The sequence below is a fragment of the Ambystoma mexicanum genome, chromosome 7p, assembly GCF_040938575.1.
Source record: "Ambystoma mexicanum isolate Mex_15411 chromosome 7p, UKY_AmexF1_1, whole genome shotgun sequence".
Lineage (NCBI taxonomy): Eukaryota > Metazoa > Chordata > Amphibia > Caudata > Ambystomatidae > Ambystoma > Ambystoma mexicanum.
In genome coordinates this window covers 67,589,303-67,615,920 of record NC_090939.1, presented here as the reverse complement: position 1 = coordinate 67,615,920, position 26,618 = coordinate 67,589,303, and the positions used below count along the sequence as shown (strand labels likewise).

At 48.8% G+C, this 26,618-nt stretch overlaps 1 protein-coding gene across 3 annotated transcripts in view; it reads right to left on the bottom strand.

Moving 5' to 3' along the window:
- The window catches only part of LOC138525696 (uncharacterized), a 588,775-nt gene that overhangs the window by 42,308 nt on the left and 519,849 nt on the right, over positions 1 to 26,618 (bottom strand). For all 3 annotated transcript variants that reach the window (XM_069635788.1, XM_069635790.1, XM_069635789.1), the window contains one exon: positions 4,535 to 4,816. In XM_069635788.1, coding sequence (XP_069491889.1) covers positions 4,535 to 4,816 — 282 coding nt within the window. The remainder of the gene's footprint in view (positions 1 to 4,534; positions 4,817 to 26,618) is intronic.

Below are 26,618 nucleotides of genomic sequence, written 5' to 3'. Positions count from 1 at the left end.
AATGACGGTTCATAACATTTTTTTGTCAGGACCACGTCGAGTTCCCATGCTGTCGCAGGCGCCTTTACCAACGGGAAAGATTGTAAAAAGCCCATTGAGAAGCTCCTTGACGAGTCTGTGGGACCACAGCGAGGATCTTCCCAAGGATCTGGTTGGTGTAGCGTGAGATGGCCGCCAGGTGTACCTTGACGGATGCATGAGCCAGCCCAGTCTTTGCCAAGGAAAGCAAGTATGCAAGAATCTGTGGGGCCGTGACCCTCAGAGGGGTAATCTTCTGTGACTTGCACCATGTAGCAAAAACACTTCCACTTATGGCCATAGCATTTTAGAGTTGATGACGTCCTGGCTTTGGTGAGGACTTCCCTGCAGTCCGCTGGCAGCTCATAACGTTCAAACTCTAAGGCTGCAGAAGCCAGGCTTTCAGGTTCAGAGATCCTGAGTCGTGATGAAGGATTGCGCCTCTCTCGCTGGTGAGCAGATCCGGAAGTACCGGCAACCTGACTGGAGGCGACACTGACAGGCTGAGTAGGTCCGGATACCAAATCTGCCTCTGCCACGTCACGGCGATGAGTATTATCTTGCATTAACACTGTTTGAGGATGTTGATCACACGTAGCAGGAGAGGAAACTGAGGAAAAGCATACAGAAACGGACCTTGCCACAGGAAGAACGTGTCCCCCATGCTACTCAGTTGGTGGAATCTGCTGGCAAACATCTGGCATTTTGAGTTTGCTGCTGTGGCAAAAAGATCGATCAGAGGTCTGCCCCATTTGATGAACAGACGGTCCACCTGATCCTGCCAAAGTTCCCACTCGTGGCAGGAGCACAGTTCCCTGCTGAGGGAGTCACGGTGGTCTTCTTGATGCCTGCGAAGTGGAAAGTTACGAGGAACATCCCCTGTCCGATAGCCCAATGCCACAAGTCCTGAGCTTCCTTGGAGAGCCCTGGGGGTCGAGTGCCCCCTTGCTTTCTGATGTAGGACATGGTGGTGGTGTTGTAGATCCTCACCACCTTGCCTTACAGAGATGGTAGGAAAGACTTGTGGGCCCAGAACACTGCGAATAACTCCAGGATATTGATGTGCAGATCCTTCCCCTCTGGAAGCCACAGACCTCTGGTGTCTTAACGTCAGGTGTGAGTTCCCCAACCTTCCAGAGAGGCGTCCGTGGTGACCGTCTCCTGGTATGGCTGGGTCTAAAATCCCATCCCTTGGGCAATGTGGAAGCGTACCCCTCACCACTCTATCGCCCGCCGGAATTCCTGGTTGAGTGGGATCTTGTCCGCAAAATTCCCGGACACTTGTATCCAACCTGAATCCAAGAATTCCTGGAGGGGTCGCATCTGGTAGATGTAGGATGACATCATGGCCAGCAAAGATTTGATGGCCGGAACCATAGCCATCTTTGCCGATGACAGCCGCTGTAACTTCCCTGGAATGGCCGCTAGCCTCTCCTCCGAATGGGATGCCAGGCAAGCCACTGTGTTGAGTCTGGCTCTGAGGAACAGCACGTTTTGCGATGGCGTTAAGCAGGACTGCGGATAGTTCACAGAGGACCCCAGCTACATCAGTAGCCGGACGGTCTCCTTCGTGTGCTCATCAGCCAGTTCCCGGGAGCAGGCTCGTATCAGCCAGTTGTCCAGGTACAGATGTACGTGTACACCCTGCAGATGCAGGTGGGCCTCTACCGGGGCCAGGCATTTTGTGAACACTCTTGGGGCCAACTTTAAGCCGAAAGGCAGGGCCTTGAAGCGGTAGTGTTGCCCATAGGAATTTCCAATGTTTCCTCTGGATGGGGACATGGAAGTACGCATCTTCTAGGTCCAACAACGTCAATAAATCCCCTTCCTCCAGTTGGCCGAGCATGTGTTGCAACGTGACCATCCTGAATTTTGGGGATTTAAAGTACTTGTTTAGATGGCATAGGCCCAGGATGGGTCTCCAACCCCCCTGTCTTTTTTCTGACCTGGAATAGACTCCCGAGCCTCAGAGCCGTTGGAGAACAAGCTCTATCCCCCTTTTCCGTAACATGGCTCGCCCTTGTTTCAGGAGCTGATGGATGTGCTGCTTTTGCCAGGGAACTGGTGGAATACGAGGGCACCTGCGTTGGAACCCCAAGGTGTGCCTCTGGGCGAAAGCGTCCAACACCAATCTGTCGGTGGTGATCTTCTTCCACTCGCTGACGAACCTCGTCAGCCGGTCTCCCACGAGGTGCACGAGTGGGGGCCCGACATCTTGGCTGTATCAGGCTTCCTTGGGCGCCGGCACCCTGCCCTGTGGGCAACGTTGATGCTGACCTCCGCTACCGTAGGCTTGGGGGAAACCCCAGTAGGCTTCCTGCAAGGAGGATCTGGGAGGTTGCCTGTACGACAGAGTATCCCTTGGATGATCTGCTCTATTTTTCCCTGGAGGAGCGAAAAGACGAGGGATGCAACTGCAGAGTGCCAAGGAAATGTGCCGTCTCTGTGGTCATCCTTATGGCTTGAAGGGATTCGTCGACTGCCTTCCCAAACAGATTTATGCCATCGAAAGGCATGTCCAGCAGCTTTGCATGAATGTGCTGGCGAAAGTTAGTGGCCTTCAACCATCCCTGCCGACGAAGGCAAACTCTGTTTCCCATCTGTCGGAAACCTGTGTCAGCGATGTCAACTGGAACCGTAATGGGATGGTCCAACGCCACCACCCCTTCCTGGAAGAGGGCGACAGCCTCCATTTTCTTGTCATCGAGGAGGAATTCCAAGATAGGGTTCATCTTGTACTAAAGCTCACAGTCGTATCGGGACAAGATAGCCAGAGGATTAGCCGCTTTTGATTGTGGATGGCGCCATGTAGAAGACTCTCTTCCCCATGGAGTCTATCTTCTTCCCCTCATTGTCTGGGGGAACTGATCATGCAGAGGTCAGGTTGGCCGAACGTTTTCTTGCGGCGGCTGACACTACCGAGTCTGGCGACGGTTGTGACCTCAAGCACTTGAATGCTGAGTCCGGCACCCTGTATTTCTTCTCCAACCTGTCTTGTCTGGTTGGAGCTGTGCATGGGTTTTTAATGAGGGCTAGGACATCCTCCCAAATGTCGTCCAAAAAGGGTACAGCCATGATCGTCTTCCTCTTGGACTCCTGTCGCTGATATAGGAAGCCCTCCATCCTGGTTTCCTCAGGCACCAGCTGGAACAACTCAGAGGCCCTGGAGATCATCGAGTGGAATGATCCCACCTCGTCTGGTGGAGAGTCTATATGAGTGTCGTCCAGGTGCGGTGATTCATCGCCTGCCGGGACAAAGTCCTCATCTTCGTTGGTTCTCGTGGCTGTCTCTGTACCTGTGTCCGTGTGTGTATCCGGGTCCGCTGGTGGAGTCGGGTTCCGACGTGGTGGAGGAGGCTGATGCGGTGCGGTCAAGTGAAGCTCCCTCTTATGTGGAGGCTGGTCTGCTTGTTCCCATTGATTTTGAAGAGAATGCAGGCCATGGCAACAGCAATAGCCTGCTCCGAGATGGCATCAATTGCTTTTGGGTTGTTGCGCTTCATGCCTGGACCCCTCAAGATTGCCCTTACTCCTCCACCTTTAGTCTGTGGTTGAATCTTTACATGGGTTAGCCTCACCCACATTAGTTGTAAAGTATGTGAGATCCATTTGTTCACAACGGGGAATGAATTTGCAATAGATTTTGGGTACACTGTTTCACCAGTGGTGGTGTCACTGTTTCGAAGGGGATCTTCATTAGCCCATTTTCCGACATTTTGCTGATCAGCAAGTGTCCAATACGGTAGAGTTCCAGAAGAATAGATGTTTTTGGTTGACATCCTCTGGCATTATAATCCTCTCATCTTGTTGCTTGAGGTGGTATTATAGGAGCGACTGGGCAGAGCTCACTGGCCATGAGTCTTCTCTTGTATTCCCCTTATGCGATGCTCTGTGAGGACAAGGTTTCTTGGCTTATTTTTCCAGCAGGCGCAGGAGGGCTAGTTTTTGGGGGCAAGTTGCTTCTTCTTCCTGGATTCAGAAAGATTTTACAGTAGTCTCTGTGCTTTCCCGAGGAGGACAAAACAGTGAGGCAGGTTGGATATACACAAATAACTTGATTCAAAAAATGTTAAGTTACATCCTGCAGTTCATGTACCCTTTGAGAACAGACTTAACTGCGCTTGACCCACAGCGTTCAGTGTGATGACGACGAGATCAAAGAATTGCAGTCATCAAACCACCTTTGCATTGTATTGGAATACTAAGTGACAACAAATTGCAGCAAACCGTTCATCTCTATGTACCCTTGTAGTTATCCTGCCGCCTCCCCAGTTGTTGGATGGTCAATCAAGAAACACATTGGGGTGCAACTTAACCAGGACTTCAAGCAGCTACCCATGTAATTTTATTAGGCACATGTTAAAGTATATTGGTTAACCAAAGGTGTAAGCATGTCTGCATCCGAGCACTCTGAAGTAGCCAAACTGAAACACATTAGAGCTATATAAACACCAAAAAAATGTAGATAAATAAAAGGTAACATTCATAAAAAGAAAGAAAGCACTTTAGTCCCCACCTGTTTCAAGAAAGATTCTCCGCTCTTCGGCTGGCAGCGACAAATGGTTCCGATTAGCAGTGTTCTCTGAAACTTGCGAGTCAGAACCATCAGCTAGCAAAGCAACGCTTTCACCGTTCTCTTCTTCCTTCTGCTGCTGCTTAGGAGAACTACTGTTCATTTCCATTGGCTGTCCAGTGTCCTCTTCTTCCTCCTCTTGCTGCTGAAGAGAACAACCGGGAATTTCTGATGACGGAGGTGTATTTTCTTCTTCCATATCTTGTTGCTGATTAACAGACTCATCTAAATGAAAAGATGGGGAGGAAAGAATTACTTCTACAACACCTTTCTCATCGCTTACATCCAGAAGAACACAGGCCTATGTGCAGGCAATGAATGGGTGGAGCTCCCCGGGAACTGGAGAGAAAATGGGAGGAGTCGCCAAACGAGGGGTTTGCTGCTCGTGAGACCTTCCACCACCTCTGTCTGGTGTAGGGGTTGAGCTGCAGATACTGTACTTCTGAACATCTAGCCCCAGCTACTGAAACACACACCACAGATCCTCAGACAGTCCCCAGCTTATGGCGCACAGACAAACCAACTGAAATGCAGGTGCTCGAGCCTTCCTACATGGAGTAAAACATTTCCAATAGAAACACTGCAAAGTGAATCAGCTCTTGGCATAGGGAGACATGCTATGAGGTAAAAACCAAAAGGGTTTAAGGACTCTGAAAAGGACAGGATGTTTTTTTTGTAGGGGCTGTGAGAGGAAGAGCCACCTGGCATCAGGTAAGAAGCATGGGAATTATTGTCACATATGTTGCTTATATACGGTTCCATGTCCAGGCAAAAACCCTTATTGAAATGTGTCAAATGTGTCATTTTGCTCCATAGGATTTTGCAGTGGAATGGTGACAGCTGTTCTGATCATCCTAGCCAGGTGTGGGAAATTCATAAAATGCTGATAGTTACTCACTTTCATGTGCCCACCATAGTTTGATTTTTGGAAGAATGATGAAAGTTTTACAAACATAGCATTCTCTCCTAGCCAAATGTATTTATTAAATATATGCGTTAAACAGGGATGCAAGTAGATTGGCCGTGTATTTATTTGTTATTGGAATAATAGGGTTCACAGAGATATGGAGGGTCTGTCACTGTTCACTTGCCTAACTAACTAAATAGTTGTATCCAGAGAGAAACGATATGGGAGGTTAGGAAGAAGGCAAGGGCTGCTGGGGAACCCCATTGCTTATCAATCACAAATCGTACGCTTCTCAGTTTGACAATTTTATCATGAAAAAAGAATACAGACGTTGTCAGACCAGGGCTCCGAAGGGATGTCTACGTATTACTAAGAAGTGAACAGTTCTTTATAGAGTTCAAATAGAAATGGACGGTTGAGCAGGATGGCATGGTTGACCGTGTCAGAGGCAGAAGAGAGATCAAGTAAGATGAGAACACGGGGGGTTGGAATCAAGGTTGGAGAGCAGGTGTTCACGGATGTTCAGGAGAGCCCTTCCGTGCTTCTGGCAGCTCTGAAGCCAGACTGATGATCATGGAGACAACCAACAGATTCAGTGTGAAGATTGAGCTGGGAGATGGCCAGCTTTTCCAAGAGTTTGCCCAGTAAAGGAGTGATGGAGATTGGGCGATAGTTAGCCAGGGAGGACGGGTCGCCAGAGGGTTTCTTAAGAAGAGAGTGCACAAGGGAGTGCTTCAGGGGGGGAAGGGAAGACTCCAGTGGCGAAGGAGTGGTTGCAGAAGTCGGCCAGGGCCGGAGACAGGGAGTCAATGTGGTCCTTGATGGTTTTGGAGGAACAGGGATGAACCTGTTTTAACGAGACTTTCATAGATCAGACTTGTCTAGAAACCTTGTCTGGGGAGAACCGGGGAAAGGCAGAGAAGGTGGGAAGAGAGGTGGCCAAAGAAAGACCAGAGGAAGAGCAGGGAGTAGAGGGAGGAAGGGGAGAGGAGGATAGAGAGGACAGGATGTCCTGAGTTTTAGAGATGAAATGAGAAGCCAGTGCCGTGCAGAAGGCCTGGAAAGGGACAGGCGAGGTAGAGACTGTGGCAGGATTGACCAGTTCCTTGCAGATTTTAGAGTTCTGTCGAGTTGTTAGATGCCGCAGAGACGCAAGCTTGGATGTGAGCTCTCTTCTTGGTGAGGACAGAGAGCCGGTATTGCTTTGAAGCAGGTGGCAGGCCAGTTTGTCAGAGGATGTACATGAAGCACGCCATTTCCTCTGAGCCACCCTGCACTTGTGTTTAAGGGTGATGAGGTCTGAGTCATACCAGGAGTTGCACTTGGCTTTGGGCTTCAGATGGATCCTCATGCCAGGGGCAAGAACATTGAGAGTATCAGATATAGCAGAGTCGAGCATGGAAAGAGCTGTGTCAGGGTGTCAGTCAGCCAGAGAGAGGGGGGGTAGGGTGAGAAAATGGCAGCGAAAGCCTCAACTGACACGCGCTTCATGGGTCGGATGACTGAGAAGGTGGGTGGCAGTGATGGAGTTGGCCTGGCCTGAGGAGTAGAGAGGGTGAGCTGTGAGGGAAGGAGAACATGATCACTCCAGGAGAGAGGAGTGGTGAGAGGGACAGAGAGGGGAAGGTCTGAGGAGATCAGAACATCCAGAGTGTGCCCTGCAGAGTGAGTCAGGCCAGTGGGGAGAATATATAGTGAGAGAGAGTCGCAAAGGTTGCGAAAGAGTCCAGAGGAAGGACAGGAAGCATCCAGGTGGATGTTGAAGTCTCCAAGAAGGAGGAGTTGAGTGGTCGAGACCAGGAGGGAAGCGGAGAGGTCCGCCCACTCAGAGAGAAAGGAGGAGATCTGACCAGGTGGCCGATAGATAGTAGCTACAGTAAGGGAATGGCTAGGAGAGAGAGAGCCTTCAGACGAGGCATTCGAAAGAGCAGTAGGCCTGCGTAGGAATGACAGAGGCAGGAATCCACTCGGGGAAGATCAGGGCTACACCCTCTCCGGAACGGTTGGACCTGGGCGCAGAGAGGATCTTGTAGCTGTCAGGGAGGAGAGTGTCAAAGCTTGTGACAGAGCTGGCCGTGAACCATGTCTCGGTGAGACCGAGGACATCGAGGTCAAGTTCCTTCAGAAGGCAGCAGATGTCGGAGGAGTGTTTGACAGCTGGGCGAGAGTTATGTGTGCTAATATGGAGAAGGTTGCCGTCCTTGAAAGACTTCCGGGGAGGGGTACAAATCAGAGGTACGCCCTGCAGAGGCGTAGAAGCCCGTGGGGGGGGCAGAAAGGGAAGGAGGAGAGGGCAAGGTAGCCAAGTAGGAGGAAGCCGTGGAGGGGGGATAGGGGACAGCAGGAGAAGAAAGGAAATTGATGAGGCGCAGGAAGCGTCTATCGAAGAGGAGAAGGTTGGCCTGAGGGCCTTGGACCAAGACGGTACCATTCACATAAACATTAATGATGACCTTGGAGGAGTGGAAGGAGGCCAGGAGGGCCTCCCACCAGGTGCCACCATTAATGGGAGAGGAAGAGAAGGGAGAGGTCACAGAGACCATATGTAGGGTCCATAGGTCTGGTGAGGGAACGACAAAGAGGATGTCAGTGAAAGTTTGCATGGAGGAGGCACTGGTATAGGTGTCAGCAATAGGGAGGCCTGGGTTGGTGACCAGGATGTCCTTTTTAAACTTCTTCCTACCAGATTTAGTGAGGAGAGCAGGATAGTCGATAGAGAAGCAGTTAGAGAAAATAGGAGAGACAGAGAGCACCATAGAGTAGGTAGGGAGAGGAGAGAAGAGGAAGGGAGAGGGAAGGGGATAACACTAGGAAAAGACACAGGGCAGGGTGCAAGCAGACGAGACAGAGAGGCGAGACAAGTTGAGCAATTGGACAATAAAACAGACACTTGGGGTTAATAGACTATCACAATGCAATTTTAAAAAACAGGAGAAAAACACACCTACGTTTGAAAGTCCTGAATAAAGGGGAAAAGGGCCTAGGTTTCACAATGCAATTTTAAATACTTTCACAATGCAATTTTAAAAACAGGAGAAAAACACACCTAAGTTTGAGAGTCCTGAATAGAGGGGAAAAGGGCCTAGGTTTCACAATGCAATTTTAAATAGTTTCACAATGCAATTTTAAAAACAGGAGAAACACACACCTAAGTTTGAGAGTCCTGAATAGAGGGGAAAGGGGCCTAGGTTTCACAATGCAATTTTAAATAGTTTCACAATGCAATTTGAAAAACAAGAGAAAAACACACCTATGTTTGAGAGTCTGCTAAGTGGACAGGGGTAAGCAGGGTAGCGTGCGGGTCAACCCTGGTAGATGGCTGGCAACTGGCTTCCCCTGCGGACACCTGCAGACACAACCAGGAGCCGCCACTATGGGAGTCACCCTTTGCTTAGGGGCCCTTAGCCATGGGGCCTGCCGGGCAGGGTCTGCCCTGGGGGGGTCAGTAATGAAAGAAAGGGCCGGCCAATAAGGGTGGTGGGCGGGCGGGAAGCCGGTGGGGAGGGAAACGAGCACAAGGAAACACAGAGGGGAGAAGGGAAGAAGGGGTCAGCTCAGGATGATCGCCTGCAAGTGCCTGACCCAGTGGATGCAATGGAGTGTTTCCTGTTCGCAGTGGATGGCTGGGCCCAATCAGAGGCTCGGTGGGGGGGTTGTAGAGCGGGAGGCGGGTGAAAGGGAAGCAGGAAGCGGGAGGAGGATGGGGCAGGGGAGAGGGGACAGAGCGCGGAAAGAGCAGGAAGACTACCAAAGTAATGAAGGGGTTGTAAGCCTCAGGGGAAACTCCTCACCTCAGGATGTTCGCTGGCAAGTGCCTGACCCAGCGGATGCACCAGAGTGTATCCTGTTCGCAGTGGATGGGCTGGGCCCAATCAGAGGCTCGGGGGTGGCCAGGGGTGGAGTGGGAGGCGGGTGAAAGGGAAGCAGGAGGAGGATGGGGCAGGGGAGAGGGGACCGAGCGCGTAAAGCGCAGGAAGACCACCAAAGTAATGAAGGTGTCTCAAAGCCTCAGGGGAGGCTCCTCACCTAAGGATGTTCGCCGGCAAGTGATGTTCCTTCGATAGGTACATCTTCCTATCGAAGTACGCCAGGGTGATATCGAACCCAGGAGAGTGGGGTTAAGTTGTATATTGTGTGCCGCCTACACCTGTCTCCCCATAAGGTGCGTTGGAAGATCACCCCGCTACAACTGGAACGATCTTCCGCCCTCCCCTAGATCGGAATCTTCCATCTGGACCTTCTGCAAAGCCCTCAAAACATGGCTCTTCAGACAAGAGCCCTAACCTTATGAAGTTACCTCGCTCCTCTGTTTCTGTAGAATATTTATGTGTTACAGTTCACCACGGTTTTATTTTTCGTCTCTGTACCTTTCTTATGCTGTTTCCAGCGCCCAGTTGCCCCCGGGTTTGTTGCGCTTTACAAATGTCAAAATAAATAAATAAATAAATAAACTTTGCCATTCTCAGTCATCCTCGGTCACAACTAGAAACAGTGTTTTAAAAGGCACCATTTTTACAAGTATCCCAAAATATGCACCCCTGCACACTACTCAAATTGTTTTCTAACAGAAAAGTCACAAATTGCTTTCTACAATGTGAGAATTTCTTTTGGTGCTATAAAGAACTCATGGTGGCAACAATAAAGACAGACACAAGTGATCACAGTTCAAGGATGTTTATTAAACTTTATGCAGGTTGGAAAAACACCTAATCTAAACCTAAATCTAAGATGGGAGCAAGCGTCGACCATCAAATGTTGTGGCCTCCTGTCAAAATAAATGGCCTATGCTAAAAAAAAAAAACGATTGCCAAATCCCTACAGCTAAATATAGAAAGAGTGTGGGATAGGGTTTTCAAAAGAAGTGTTCACAAAATAATATGTCAGGATGTGATTGCCAGGGGTCTCCCTTCCCCACGTTTTGAGCATGGGATAAGGTGGGTCTCCTGAGCGCAGCACACACTCGAGCCTCCCCAGCACAAGTCAACAGTTCTGTTTCAGCTATCAGGTTTTCAAGGGCCAAGTCTCTTTACTTTCTCTTGCCTTCGAGGGCCTGATGTCTCAGCAATAACAAAAATAAAAGTTCAGTTCCTTTTGCTATTTTAGGGGGTTAATTTCTCCCCCTTGCGTCCCCCTCCTGCGGTCGCAGACCCCTCTCGAATTCCAGCCTCCCTCCAGCGGGTTGACTATGGCTTCTCTCTCCTTCACAAATCTTAATGTTTTAATGTCTTTTTAAACAGTTCCCGTGGACATCCCTCGGCCGGGCTCACGTTTGTCAACATACTGTTTCTTGGGATTTTGCCCCTCTTTATCGGCATCCCTTCTTCGGGTTCACTCTTGCCACTTCATATATCCTTTAGCAGGATTCGCTCCCCCTTTACTTTTGAAAGATTTTCTCTTCTTGATGCAGGATTCACTTCCCTTGCTTTCTTAACAGTTTGTCGATCAAAGACTTTCGATTGTACAGGGATTTTGCTAGACCTCCTGTAAAACCACTTTGACCTGTTTTGGCGGCTCCCCTACGGCCTTGTATCCGTAGTTTCAATCAACACGGGAGTTTGGGGACGTGGCTTGGCGGCCATGGAGTAGGCTGCATCTCTACTGAGCTCCGTGATCCATAGATTGATCCTGAAAAGCGAAGGCTGCCTGGCGGCAGATAACGACTTTAAAATAGCACCATGGACGTGTGAATATGTCTGGCACAACTTGCAAGTACCCGCAAGGAAATTGACCCAGGCGAGTGTAGAATATGAAACATTGTTGCACAGACTGTGAACAGCAACGCTGAAACAAGATGGCGGCGCAATGAAGATAAAGCAACCCGCGAGGATGCCGAGAGCGAAGGCGGAATGAGATGCTGAAAAGAGCCCGACAGAACAGCAGCCGGCAAAGACGTTCGGCATGTGAGCACAATATCTCCGCCCTGGCCAACACACGAAAAGAAGGCAGAATGTGAGGCGTCTAGCTAGGAGAACATACCGCCAAAGATCATGCGACGTGATCAGCACAGCGCAAAGCTGAGGGCAGCCGGGCGCGTATGAAGACCTGCAGTCCTGCCTCCTGCGTGCTTGGAAAAAAGCCAGAGGACCCCACGAACTGTGGCAGCGGCGCAGATGTGCGCTGGTTGTGAAGAGCCGACTGGGAATCAACCCGCTGATACAACGGTGGGTTGAGACTCGCGGCTCGCGGACCGTGAGAGGAATGCTGGCAGAGGGGAGGGCACCGTAGGACGTGCAGCCGCCGCAGCGCGAGCAAGCTGGGACGGGGAAAAAGTTGAAATAAAAAAACAAAACAAGAAGAAAAAAAAACAAGACCAAAACAAAGTGGATAACGTTTGATTCGGAGAGGGCCCACGTGCAGAACAGTACAGCACAGTGGATCGCGCTGTGTGGAGGGGAGAGCTGGTCAGGATATACGATCAGGGGAGCCTCGTGCACTACACGGAAAGTCATGGACTGTAAACGGATGAAGCTAAAGGTTGAGGCATCGCACTGATCGAGGCTGCCTGCACTCACACAAAGGTTCAGAATAAGCTGGTAAGCAAAGAGCAGGGCAGGAAACGCGTGTGATAGACTATGTCTAGCCCCCCCCCAGAGAGTGGCAAGGGAAGGAACTCCCAGAAGGGAAGACAGAGTGGGTCATGGGCCCCCCCTTCTCCCCCTGAGAGGCCGTGCATAGTGAAGAGCTGATAGCTCATCGAACTCTAATAGACGCCTGGGCCACCAGGAGGAATAGGATGACAAGCAGCAAGTAACATAATACTGGTGCAACAGACGGGCCGAGAGGCAGGGGAAAGCATGATATACAGCGCATACTGATGCCTTGGAAAAAGGAGAATGCTGAAATAGACAACCTGCCGGGACACAGTTTGAGGCATTAATAATTGGGAAGCATTGGAACTTGTAACACCGGAAAGGAGCACGTGATAAGTTCTAGCAGTCAGCCTCAGAAGGGACAGGCCCTAGGGCACGAACAAAGTGGTGAAATGGCTGTGAGGGGCGGAAGAGCTAAAAGTAAGCAGCCCACGATGGACATTTTCGCGAAGGCGCAACAATCTCCCTGCACCCCTGCACAGGGCAAAGCAACCACATTGACAGAGGTAGATGCATCTCGAGAGGATAGCGCAGTTCTAGCGGCCATAACAGAGCTAAGAACCGCATGGGGGGGGGGCAATGATGGCGGACATGAGAACGGCATTGGAGAATAAAATAGACGCAGTAGCAATTGAGGTCAACTTGTTGAGACAGGATGTGAGGACCCTGACGGAGCGGACGAGTGGCCTGGAAAGAGCGGTGAAGATCAACACGGACACTAGCGCAAATAACGCCAAAGAAGTCCACATATTGAAGCAACAGGTGGCTAATCTGGAGAATCGGACAGAGGAAGCGGAAGGACGGGCGAGGCGCAATAACGTGCGAGTGGTCGGGCTCCCGGAAGGGGAGGAAGGGCCAGACCCCACAAACTACGTGGAGAACATGATATTGCAGGAGATAGGGGCTGGTGAGCTCTCTCAAGGGTTTGCAATCGAGCGCGCACACAGGGCGCTAATGAGAAGAACGCAACCCGGGGCCCCTCCTAGAGCAATTATAGCAAACATCCTGAACTGTAAAGACCGAGAGAAGATTTTGGAATTTTTCCGGAAAGGAGGAACGATAAAAAGAGGATCTGCAACCATCACTGCATATCCCGATTACACCATGCAAGTGCAAAGACAGCGGTATAGCTACGTGGCGATTAAGAGAAGACTGCGCGCAGCAGGATATAAATACATGCTCCTGTATCCTGCAAAGCTTAAAATTTTCCATAAGGGCAAAGCGTTATTTTTTTACCCGGAGGAAGTTGCAACATGGCTGGACGCAAATGGCTGTCCGGAACGAGATGAAGAGCGAGATCAAGAAGAACACGATAAGTGACTGTAATGTTATGTGCGGTGATCGAAGGGAGGAGGGAGTCAGTAAAAAGGCAACAGAACTGGGGAACAAAACAGGGTCAGGAAATGTTAAATAAATAAATGACATTTGGACACGATGGACTAGACTATAACCCGTGAAAAGCAGGATGGGCAGCGCAGTAGGCGCTTTGGTGGATATATTAAACTGGAGCTGTTAGTGGGAGAAGGCTTACCCCCAAGTAGTAATAGTTGAATCACCAGTAGGGTGGTATCTACCTGCTGAGCAGTAAGTACGGCGCTGGCTGGAAAGGGGCTAGATGCGGGGTGCTTGAGATCCAGGAATGGAGCTGGGCAACAGTTGTGGGGTGGTGGGGAGGGAGGGGGATTGTTGAGGTGTTTGTAGTTGGGGAGTGTTGGGGGAGGGCAAGTTTGGGACACAGTTGGGGTGCGAGCCTACACCCTGAAAAAATGACATAAGCCATGGGAGACCTTAAGATAGTCACTTGGAATGTCAGGGGGCTCAATAGATATCTGAAAAGAAATAAGGTTATGATGTACCTGCGCAGGCAGAAAATTGGCATAGTCTTGTTACAAGAGACTCATTTAACGCAGGAAAAGCTGGAAGTGATACGAAAGAAGTGGAGAGGGACTGTTGTAGGAGCAACATACTCAGCTAGAGGGGTAATCATATGGCTGGCTCCGCATGTCCGGTTCCAGCTATTGCAATCTGCAGCAGAGTCAGACGGTAGGATGGTGGTAATGAAAGGGCTGGTAGAGAACAGAGAGATATGTATTGTTAACACGTATGCCCCGAATCAGGACACGGCGGCATACTTCAGAACCCTATACGGTAAACTCAGTGAGAGTGTTGGGGGGGGCAGTGATTTGGGGAGGAGACTTCAATTGTGTATTGAACCCGAAAAAAGACTGATCGGACACCAAGATAGATAGACCCTCTCCAGCTGCAAAGACATTGCAGTCGTTACTAGCAGATTTTGGGTTGGATGACGCATGGAGAGCAAGCCATCCGCAGGGTAGGCAGTACTCACATTATGCGGCCCCTCAGGATCTACATACTAGGCTAGACTATGTGTTTGGTACGCATGAACTAATGACTGAAATAGTGCAGGCAGAGTGTAAAGCAAGGGTCCTCTCTGACCACTCGCCGCAGATGTTAGTGTGGCAATACCGACCTCTAAGAGCGAGAATACCCACATGGCGCCTGCGAGCGGAAGCACTGAAAGACAATGTATTCAGAGAGGACATGCAAGAGGAAATAATAAGTTATTTTGAGATAAACACCGGCAGCGTAGAGACAGCGGGCACACTCTGGGAAGCCTTTAAGGTTGTGGTGAGGGGGATTGCTATAGCTAAGTCCAAAGGATTGAAGAATGGGATCTTGATCGAATTGCAGGAAGCGGAAAAGGAGTTAGAAAGAGTGTTGGGGAGGGGTAGTAATACCAAGGAAGACACTGAAATGGTACTAGACCTTCAACAGAGATGCGCGGGATACTGGAAAAGATTATGCAAGCTCAACCACAAAAAATACATAGAGAGACAACATGCGGGAGGGGATAAACCGGGGAGAGACTTGGCATGGCTATATAAAAATGAGACCCCTAAGCCCACAATTAGGACGATAGTGAAGGGAGATGGGAGCATAGTAGATACACAAGCAGGGGTTAACCAGGAATTTGTAGATTATTATAGACTCCTGTATGTGGATGAGGAAGGAAGCAATAGTAAAGAGATAGGAGACATGTTAGAAGATATTGGACTGCCGCTGATTAGTGAGGAAGAGAGAGAGGAGTTGAATGCCCTGATTACCCTAGAGGAACTGGAAGAGGTAGTAAGGCAGCTGCCCACTTGTAAAACCCCGGGAACTGATGGACTCCCAAGCGAATTCTATAAAACGTATAAAAATGAGGTACTTCCCCCGCTTTTAGAGATGCTTAATGACGCATACGAAGTAGGGAAACTACCAGAATCCTTACGAGAAGCAGTGATTGTACCGCTTCCCAAACCTAATAAGCTTGACAGGGACTGCGGTTCTTACAGGCCCTTGTCGATGTTAAACCAGGATAGCAAAATATTAACAGCGGTCTTGGCGAACAGACTGAGGAGGGTCATCACTAAGTTAATACATCCCGATCAGCCTGGCTATGTTCCTAATAGAAATATCACAAACAATCTCAGGCGTCTACATCGAGTCATTGAATATACTAGCGGAGACACAAGTGAGATGGCGATAGTATCGTTAGATGCGATAAAGGCATTTGACTCGGTCAAATGGCCCTGGCTCATTGCGGCCCTGGCCAATTATGGTATGGGACCGGGATATCTGAAACGGGTTAAGCTATTATACAGTGCGCCGTTAGCTAGAGTGAAGACAGGAGCTAAAATATCAGAAAGATGGCAACTCAGCAGAGGTACTAGGCAGGGATGCGCATGGTCCCCCATGCTGTACATTTTGGCCTTAGAGCCCCTGGCAATATACCTAAAAACAGCAGTACGACGCAATAGGAATAATCGTCGGAGGGGAACCGCAGCTAATTTCCTTGTATGCGGATGACATGTTATTGTACTTACGCTATCCAGAAGAGAACCTACAGTACATATTAGAAGTGATGGAGCGATTTGCAGAACTCTCTGGCATAGCTGTGAACCCAGGAATGTCCAGTATATTCCCACTGGGCAGGTATAGAGGGATCCCGCCAAAGCAGTTGCCGACCCTACAGATACCATGGGAGGTTGACACATTCAGATATCTCGGGGTAGATATATATCATACGGTGGAAGCAGAACATAAGCACAATACGGAGAAAACAGTTAAGAAAATAGAGAATAGTATGAAGTTTTGAGCAAAACTCCCTCTAGCAATGATGGGACAGGGGGCAATGCTTAATATGGTAGTACTACCCAGACTATTGCACTGCTTCGCAAATATCCCATACTTGATACCCAGAAGATTCTTTGTCAAGCTGGATAGCATATGTAGAGAATTCCTGCGGCATGGGACGAGGAATAGGGTGGTGTGAGAGAGGGGCCTCAACGACTGGTGGGGGGTGTCTGTACTTCTGCTCCCTATATGGTAGAGGAGAGGCACAGAAGACCCCAGCCAAGATTCTCTATTACGGTAGCAATGGTCGACCAATCAAGGCCTAGCTTCTCAGGAGGTGATGCAGGCTGGTTCTTAAGTACAGTGTAGTCCCCAAGCCCCCACAAAGGAATATCCACACTCTGTATTGGTTAGAACACAGTCTTTATATAATCAATATTCAAGGTTATGTACACTTATCATAATAACTCACTTTGTACTCCGGAAAAATCAACAATGGCAAATATATACAACCCTAAAGTGGTACCACCCTTTGTATTAGATCCTAGTAAAGTGCATCAACAATACTGTAACAATGGCACACAGACCAATAGAGTGAAACCAGCAATAGAGAGAGGAGAGAAAATAAGATGGTTGAGCAATAGGCAGAATACTGGCCCCTACCACTAGGCACAGTTCTGCGTGGAGATCCCCCCACCTGGGCAACCTGTAAAACAAAGATGTAGCGCACGCCCAGTCCATATATTGCTCTGCAAGTCTTATTCCCTCCTATAATGTTTTCACCCCCCAATGTACCTGGTGGAGTCGAGTTCCTTGAAGAGGCGTCGACAAACGTCGAGGAACTCGCTGTTCGGCGATGGGGAATCGACGGCCCTTCTTGAATGCCTTCCCTTTCAAGCGGGAGGCACGGGGCGTCGAACGTCCGTCGACAAACGAGGTAGAACGGTGTCGATGAGGCGGCAGCTTCGTCCGAGCGGTGCTCGTCGGCGTCGGAGCGTCGGCGTCCTGCAAGGCAGAGGCGTGCGTGGCACCTTGGTGACAATAGTTCTGGACCGCAAAGATTGTGGAGACGGAGGCCCAGCAAGGGCGTCGAGTCGTTCGAGTCTTTGGGGTCTTCGGGTGGCGGGAAACCCACCGGCAGGTTTCTCCTCGGCGCGTTGGTCGTCCTCGACTTTCTCCGGCAGGATTAGCGGTCGACGATGCGGTCGAGAGAGTCCTTCGATTGAATGTTCTTAGGCAAAGGAGCGGACGGCTCCGGTCGTCGGCGGCAGGCGTCAAGTGGTTCCCACGGCTGGGCAACACAACTTCGACGGGCCTCCAGCGGTTACACAAACCTGCAAACCCTGGTCGACGGCAATGGACCTCGACGGCGTCGATGTCCGGGTGCTTCACTTCGATCTCCTCGGCGGTCCCGTCTCGGGTCGACAGCCTTTCGAGGGTCTGTCTTCCAGGGCGCTTCGGCGAAGATGGAGCGGTGCTCGATGGTCCCTCGGAGCACGGGAAGAGGGCGCCTTACCAGGTCCTCTCTCGGGTCAGTCTTCGACGATTTCGTCAGCCTTCGGATCGGTCGAAGCAAATGCCACAGCAAGTCTTCTTCTTCCAGCTGGACGTCGAGGATCAGCAGTTCCAGTTACTCTTAGAGTGGAGACTCCACTCCAGGATGCTTCTGAACGTTCCTGAACACCTGGTTGCTTCTGAACACCTTACCAGTGGTGAGAGGTCCCCAGATATACTATCCTGCCTCTCATCCACACTGCGGGTACACACTCAGCAGCCAATCATACAGAAGGGCATTCATGCAGTCAGTCAGCCAATCAGGCACACAGTGCATTCAGGCCACACTCCTCCCTTCCAGACACTCACAACAGGGAATGTGGATTGGGACAAGTACCCAGCCATTCAACACTACACACTGCATTCAGGCCAGTTTCGGGCAGGGCTGTCTCAGTCTTTGTCTCTCATGCCAGAAACCAGACAACCACAACAAGGAGTGTATATTGGTCACACACTCCATTCACCCAGGTCCCACCCACAGGAGGTACCCACAACATACAGTCACTGGGAAGGCTCCAGTCAGTCTAGCTGGGCCTTCACAACAACACCATATATGGAACTTCCACCCAACAGCCAGTCAGGGGGAAGGGACAGAGACAGGGCTTCCCAGGACTTTGGGAAAACAAGACAACAGGCAATAGAAAGCAAGAGACCACAGGGGCCATCTTGTTTCCTATCAGGAATCAACTGATCCCAATGGTAGGGCCTGGGTATCCCAAAATGGAGGACACCCGGAGCACCTGTCAATTTCAGCATGGAGCTGCCACCAGCCCATACCCTGCTCTGGGGCCACCCACAGGTACCCAAAAACATACACTAGGGGCACAGGGTTGAACCCCTACCCATGGGTGCCATAAGGGTATCCCATGGGTCTGTTCACCAAACCAAAAGAGAGAGCTGCACTGCCAGGAGTCCCACATGGACTCCGGGGCAGAAAACATAACAGAACACACGGTAAAAAGCAGTAAAAGGACAAGGATTCAGAGGCCCTGTTCCTCAGATGCATTTCCAGCATCACAGGTGGCCTTGTGGAATTTACAAAATTGATACGAGAAAGGGGGTATCAAGCTACCAAACTACGAAATTTATTATACCGAAAGCCAACTACAATATGTAGCCAAATGGCTTTCTGAAGAGCCGACTTTAGAATTCAGGTTGTTCCAAATGGACTGCGCCCCATTCTTTTTAAAAGAAATGATATGGCTACCCAAACTGGAAATGGAAGGACGCTCGAAGATGTTGAAGCTTGGGGGGGAGATATGGCGGGAAAGCCTGCCAGTTAATGGAAATGCCATCCCCGTGCTCCCCGCAGATCCCATTGGTCGCTGTGGTGGGAAAGGAAAAGCAACTAAGATTAACGATTAGGAAGCACTGGGAATCAGTAGGCCTAGCGACGATGGGGGATGTGTGGCAGGAGGGGAAGATATGGGATTTTGAGGAGCTGGTGGAGGAAGCGGGGTTGCATGTGGGGCAATGTATTGCGTACCATGGGGTGGTGAAGCGAATTAAAGAGACCTGGTCTGAGGTGGTAATAGCTGATGAAGCGGGCGCCACTACACACATGATATATGGTATTGTAGAAGGAGGACACAAAACGTCCAGATTGTATGAGATGATAATGACCAAGGCGGGCAAGGAGGTGGTGCAACTTAGACTGGACTGGGAAGAAGAAGTAGGGGCCCAGATGAGTGATGAGATGTGGGAGCGAGCTCAAGGATATCATAAGAAAATGTCCAGAAATGCTAGACTACAGCAGATACAATTATATATAACTCACAGAGCGTATATGACACCTCAAAGAATTGACAAATTTAAAAATGTAGGACGACAATGATGCCCCAAGTGTGATGAGGAAAATGCGGGAATGGTGCATATGTTTTGGTCGTGTCCAGTAATAGAGAGATACTGGGGAGAAATAGCACAGAAGATGCAGGAAAAAGGGATCAAAATGGAGGTGGACACAGCCTGGGCTTACTTGATAGGAGGGTTTCCCAGGCCAAGTAAACTCAAACATGTGAGCACGTTGAAAGATTTAGCATATGTCCTAGCAAAAAGGAGAATGGCGATGCGATGGAAGGCATGTCATAGACCAAAATGGGAAATGTGGTGGAAAGACCTACAGAAATGGGCGGAGGCAGAAACTGTGGTGTGGCAGGAGGCATGTACAGGCGAGATGGAGGAAGAAGCTGGATCCTTACTAGGTTGGAAGCAACTGATAGCTGAATTATTTGGGCCCACGTATGCAGAATCGAGCGATAGAGGCTCACCAGGTACTGTTGAAAAGGAATCCCTACAGCAGGATGCAGAGACTGAAAATGAGGGTAAATAGGCTGGGGGTGGGAGGAATGGGAGGAACAGTGGACTTGGGTGCAGCAAAGTATGTTATATCTGATTGAAATTTGCACTGTAAATATGGTTTGATTGTTTTAAAAAAAGAACACATGAGTTTCTCAATTCAGCAACCTGGACCTTTGGGCTCCCTGCCTTGCCGCCCTGTTCCTTTGGGCTCTCTGTCTGCCGCCTACTACAGCTCTCTGTCCTGCTCCTCTGGACTCCCTGCCTTGCAGCCTACTACAGTCCTCTGCAGTCCACAACAGTTTGCCTGCACCTTGTGCCATCCGTTATTGCAGCCCTGCTTCCTTTTTTGCAGCCCCCCTGTTTCCTGGCTACTGCTCTCTTGCTCTCTTCCTTGTTTGCAACCCCCTGTTCTTGAAACCTGTCTTTCTCTTTCTTGAGTCCTCTGTCCTCTCCTTCGGTTATCCATTTCAGTTATACTGTTTTTTCTTCATTTCCTTCTGCTAGTTTGCTCATTGACTTCCTTTTCCCTGGATATTTCTGTTCTTGTCTTCTCTTGTGTCTTATGTAAATCCCTTTGTACAGAGCTTGACTGTTGGTTTCCGGCAGGCAACCTCTGCTCCTTCCCTTGTCGTGTTTTCAGTGTTACAGACACCTACTGCTGTTGTTCCCAACCATGAGCAAACAGAGTGCGCCCCTGTAATAGTAATCTGTGCAGAAGGCTGGAGTTTCCTAAGGTCCATGGAACACTCTTTCCCATTTCTGCATACATCCCAAAAGGGAATCCAGTTTGTTTGTACCTTTGTATTTCTGCTACAGTTGCCTACTCTTCTTTCTTTCTTGTTGAGCTTCCCGCTGTGTGTGTGCTTATCTGTCACCTTACATCAGCACAGCCACCCAAACCATACCTGGGGGCCCTGAGCCACTCTTGACAGAGCGCCATCCTTGACAAGAGGTCTGAAGGGCGGGTTCGGTAGAGCACTAAATTCCCAACAGAGTTAGGATGTGGGTTTCCTTGACTTGCAAGACAACAATTAAACTGGCTCTATCATCACCCGAAATTGATGCGTGCGGCAGGTCTCTGAAACCTCTTCTGAGCCACACAGAAAAACTGTCAAACAGAACCAATTACTTGTCCCTTTCTGATTTTTCATTAACTCAAAACAGAATCAATGTCATTGTTATTTACTCGTGTCAGTGACGATTATAGTGTAGCTGATTTGCAAAAGCTACTTAGAGTGGGAGCTTCAGATATGGTTACCATAGGTTTCCCCAATGGTGACTAGCATCAGTCTAACCATACACATTTGGATGTTTACTCGTGTCAGGGATGACTAAAGGGTAGCTGAATTACCAAAGCTACTTAAAGTGGGAGCTTCAGATATGGTAACCGAAGGTTTCCCCAAGGGTGACTAGCATCAGTCCAACCATACACATTTGGATGTTTGTTTTTCTATTAAGATGTTGTATTAAGGTAGTATTCCACCAAGAAAGATCACAATTCCTTTGATGTGGGATCTCTGGCCACACCATTTATACTATACATTTTGGGTTTGAGAGCTTCACCAGAAATGTCATGCTTAGGGTAGTTTTGAATCTGAATAGCCATTTATCCTGCACCAAATTCAGACCTCCACCACGTGCACTATGGGACGCTTGTTTTGCTCAGGCCCCCAACATGGGCGGTAGACCATTACAAACAGGGTTGGCCCTCAGTCCCATAACTTATTAGTAAGGTGTCATGGTCTACTCAGATATCGTTCAAGTAACAGATCTACACACACCCAAACTTGCAATTGGCTTACATCATAGCAATAGTGGGTTCAAACTGCAAAGAGCCTTTTACTGTTCCTTTTAGGTCCTCTTTCACCAAACGACAATAAAGGAAGTTGGAAACCAATCTTTGTCAGAGCCGACAACAAAAGAAAATCAGATCGCCAAAGCCAGAAGAATTTATACAGACTTGGACGAATTGCTGAACCACCCATGATGCACCCCACAGTAAACACGAAAAGGTGAAACATAAACAAAGGTATATAAACAACCTATATCGCCATAAAACAACTCATGTAAAACATATATAAAACTAATAATATCAAAGTTAAGTTTACAGCAAAAGTGCTAGTTGACGATTTTTGTGCACATGTGCGCATCACCTACTCAGGTACATTTACATATTGTACAAATCTTTAGATGTATAAATCTGACAATACGATCTTGCAAATAATGTCAGTTTATTCTTTTAAAACCACATTTGGTCTATAAAGATTCAAATTATACGTTTCCCTGACTTTTGGTCTTGGGCATAGCCACATATTTGTGCAAATGCAGCTGTCCCTGCCGGAACAATTTAGTAACACTCTAGCACAGAACTAAGTGGGTCTACATGCTCCCTCACACACCCTTAAGTTAACAACAAACGTTGACATTCAGAGTCACATGCGTGGATTAACAATGAAAAACACAAAAAGAGTGGGATGGAGCGACCTGGGCTCTGCCATGGACATGTCCCTGTGAAGCTACAGGTGGTGCCATGCGCTAGCCTCTAATGGGAGTATAGCTATGCCCTCTGAACTGGAGGATCTGGGTGATCAATCCAAAGAGGAGTCTCACAGATGGCCAAGAATCACTCCAACTCTCAGAGATGGTTCAAGGGTTTTTATTGAAGTACCAATGGGGCCAATGGCCGTCCCTCTCTCTCTCTCATGTGAAAGCAATTCCTGCCTAGCGTAGTTGTCCCGATACCCAGGTTAGTATACAGCGATTCACAAAAAGGTCTGGAGTCCCTCTACCGAGAAAGAACACAGCCAAAAAACCTGTTCTATGGGAAGGTGCCACTCGGGATAGTCTACACCACGTTTTAGCTCACTGTACCTTTCACACAGGATAAATGTCCATTTGCATGTCAGTCTTTGTCCCACCCACAAGGGCAGTCCAGCAACGAAATGCTAGGCAATTCTCCTCTGAACAAGAGTACCAACAGCAACCCCAGACATGTGTTTCGGCCTAGTCGGGCCTCATAAGTGAGGTGAAGCTGTACCTCTCTAAACACAGCGAGCAAGGGGTCCATGTCTGGATTACCCTGGGTAACTTAGAGTGAAACCCAGTGTCTTCAATGTATTGCATAATTTCATTTTCCAAAGTATTGGCTGTCTTATTTTTCCCAAATGCATTTTCCTCTGTGTCCCCTGAACTGTGTGGGTGGGTGGTTGTGGACTCAAGCCATGATCTCTCCAACGAACCAGTTCTATCTGTTGCTCAGCTGCAGCCTGGAACCCCGTTCAACTCTTCCTCCCACTCGCCCAACCCTATAATTAATCTCCCCTTTGTCTTGGCATGAAGCCTCTGTGAACCCTGCAAAACCAGTTCCACTTGTTGTATCCATCATGGGTGGGCAGCCCTGGAAAGCAACCTGTCCAGGCAATGTAATTATCTTGAGTGACCAAGCTAGCCCCTGTTCTGGGAACCTCCTCTATGCCCTAGTCCAACAAGTAACCTCCACTTTGGCCCCAACTGTCCTGCACTGGATAATTTCGACTACCCATACCCTACAATTAATGTTCTGGGCTCAAACTGCCAACTCCCCATGACCTGGGAATCACACAGAATATCTGAAGGTGTGTGTCCCACTCTGCATCCCATCTCCCTTGGAAACAACCCTGGCAACACTTGCCCAGACAAACACTTGCCTGGGTGAGAGGCCGGCCCTGCAGTGGGCGGACACAACTGCTTTATATACGTCTGTGGAGAGAGGACTGGGGGGTCTCTTTTTCTTGGCTGCTGGCAGTGTGGTGTGCTGACGTGGGTTGGAAGCGGAGGCTGCAGAGGCCCTTCTGGCAGGTACCTTTCACCTGTCTGGCCTTATCCTTCTCCGGGGTTCCTTTCCTCCCGAATTCTGCTCTATTTTTACACAAGTGGGTCTCCTGCCTCTCTGTCTCTTCTTCACCTGCTTCTCTCTCCTGGCCTCTCAGCGTCTGCCCCCTCCCGACTGCCTCTCTGTGCCTCCCTGCCCCTCTCTGCTTCTCTGCCCCACATGGTGTCTCTGTGTCTGTCTCCTTGTGTCTCGGTGTCTGCCCCTGTGTCTGCCTCTGTGTCTGTGCCCTTGTATCTCTGTGTCTGTGCCCCTGTGTCTGTGCCCCTATGTCTCTGTGCCTGTCTACCTGTGTCGCTGCACATGCCCCTCTCGCTTTTCCCCCTCACAGTCGCTACCAGCCCCCTTCTCCAACCGGTCCCTTTCTCCCTAGGTGTCCTTCCCCCCTTGTATCCAAGGGTACACCCCAGACACGGCTTCCATGTCAGTGAGTATGCCTAGCTAGTGCAGTGTGTCCAATGTATCCTGCTGGCATGCTTCCTGTAATAAATCTGTTCCTGGTTTCTACAAAGATTTTGGTGCCTTCATTGTGTTTCCACTTTTCCATGTAACCTGCCTGTTATTACCAGAGGGGGAACACAGTCAGTCTGCATACACAACGCACCCCCACCGGGTCTGTTAACTCCCTGATCCAAAACTGGCGTCTCCGACAAGGCCTGCCATATTTTGGCCTGCCTACCGCTTCCACACCAAAGTTCCTAAAAATGCACCAAAAGGTCTGGGAGCCCCTCAACCGAGAACGAACACGGCCACATAAACTTTTCTATGGGAAAGTCTCCACTCTGGATGGTTTACAATCACATTTTAGCTCACTGTACCTTTCACAGAGGAGAAACATCCATTTGCATATCAGTCTTTGTCCCACCTACAAGGGCAGTTCAGCACCGAAATACTAGGCAATTGATCTCTGAATAAGAGTACCAACAGCAACCCCAGACGCGTGTTTAGGCCTAGTGTATAGTGATTGTTTTACCCTCAGTATGCTAATCTATAAAGGGACTGAGATCTTGATGTAAAGGCCTTGGCCTTATCTCTCTAAAGTCCATCAGAAACTTCCTAACTTTCCCTACTTTAGCAAGTTGTTAGTATTCCGCAGAGGGCTATGGGATTTGTGCCTTGCAGACACCCTACTCAGTTCAGTCTTTTCCTCTCATGCGCACATTCTCCTCTCTCTTCCTTTAAACTACACTTTTCCTCCCAATCCATTTACCTCTATTCCTTTTCTATCCCTCCAGTGTCTCTCACATCTTCTAGGCTCGCCTCCACCCTTTGATGTTACTTCTCCCTCCTTCTTACTACTACTCACGCAACTGGGGACCTCTCAGCTCTCACCGTCCACTTCAGGGGAAGGAGTGGCTATGGATTTCTCTCTGCTTGGTCTCCTAATCTGGCTCTGGACAAGGCTATTGTACTGGCCTTGTTGCAGGAGCTAGACAGGGACAGTGAGAAAATGAAATCAATTAGTGACACAACCACCTCCCTCCACAGCTGGAACTACATTAGCTCAAGATGGCGGACAACAGAGGCTGTCGATCATCCACTGAGGGGAGCCTAAATCTGCCTCGGATGTTAGAGAGCAGACCTAGGAAATGAGCCACAGACTGACCCTTGAGAGTGCTGTGGTAAAGAGAAGAGATGTATACACACTACTATAGGTCATAGGGATGAAACTGCAACAGGAATGGCACATCATTAAGGTGACGCTTTTGTACAAGGCGGTAGAGTTTTCACAGTCACTTTGGCAGAGGATGGTGTCTGCAACCTGTTTTCAGTATCAGCAGTCTTTAAATGGATTCTAGTGACAATGGAGAACTTCTATTCTCACAGAGCAGAGTTTGGTAGGGAAGCCATGGAATGGTCTTAAAATTAATTCACAATGAGAGCAATGTATCCTTATATTACAGAGGAATATACAAGAGGGTCTCTGGATAGCCAGTGACTCAGCATCATGCATATGGGACCTTTTTTTTTCATTTGCTTGGTTAATTTCATCAACCTTTCAAATTTACTGATCAACATTGTTTAAAACATTATTTAAAAACGTGTTCTTATCATCCAATAATTACAAACGTTAAAACATATGAAAATATATGCATATATGAATAATTCAAATTTCCATCAATCAAATATTTTTAAACACAATTTACAAGATTTTCATGCTTTAAATCATTGGTTAGTCACAACTTCCTTTTCTGGAAAGACACAATTTAGAAAGTGCACTATCGCTTTCCTCATCGCAAATTTTGTACTAGAAAAGATTTGGTACCAAATTTCGTCCAGACTAGTTGGTTTCAATATACACAATTGTCTCTCAAAGAATATTTTTCTTTGGACAAGAAACTGTGATATGTTCCTAATTCTCTTTTTGGGCAATGTTTTTACAAAAGCGACAGTAATTTGACTCCACCGGATTCTTCCCCCTCCTGGCTAAAATATCATTTGTTAGCCACAGATTTAATCAAAATCTTAAATACTTCCCTCTTACATAGGGTGAGGGACATTTTACTAGATAATCTGCCATGTAACGGAATTTCTTACAGCCAAACAACTCTAAGGAAAAATCCTTATATGTTAGACGTTCTTCTCTATTTACAATCCAACTATATTGATATAGCTTGCTTTTTTGCTCTTGTTGGATTTTCCAAAAGCACCTGTAGGGTCACTCCTGCATCA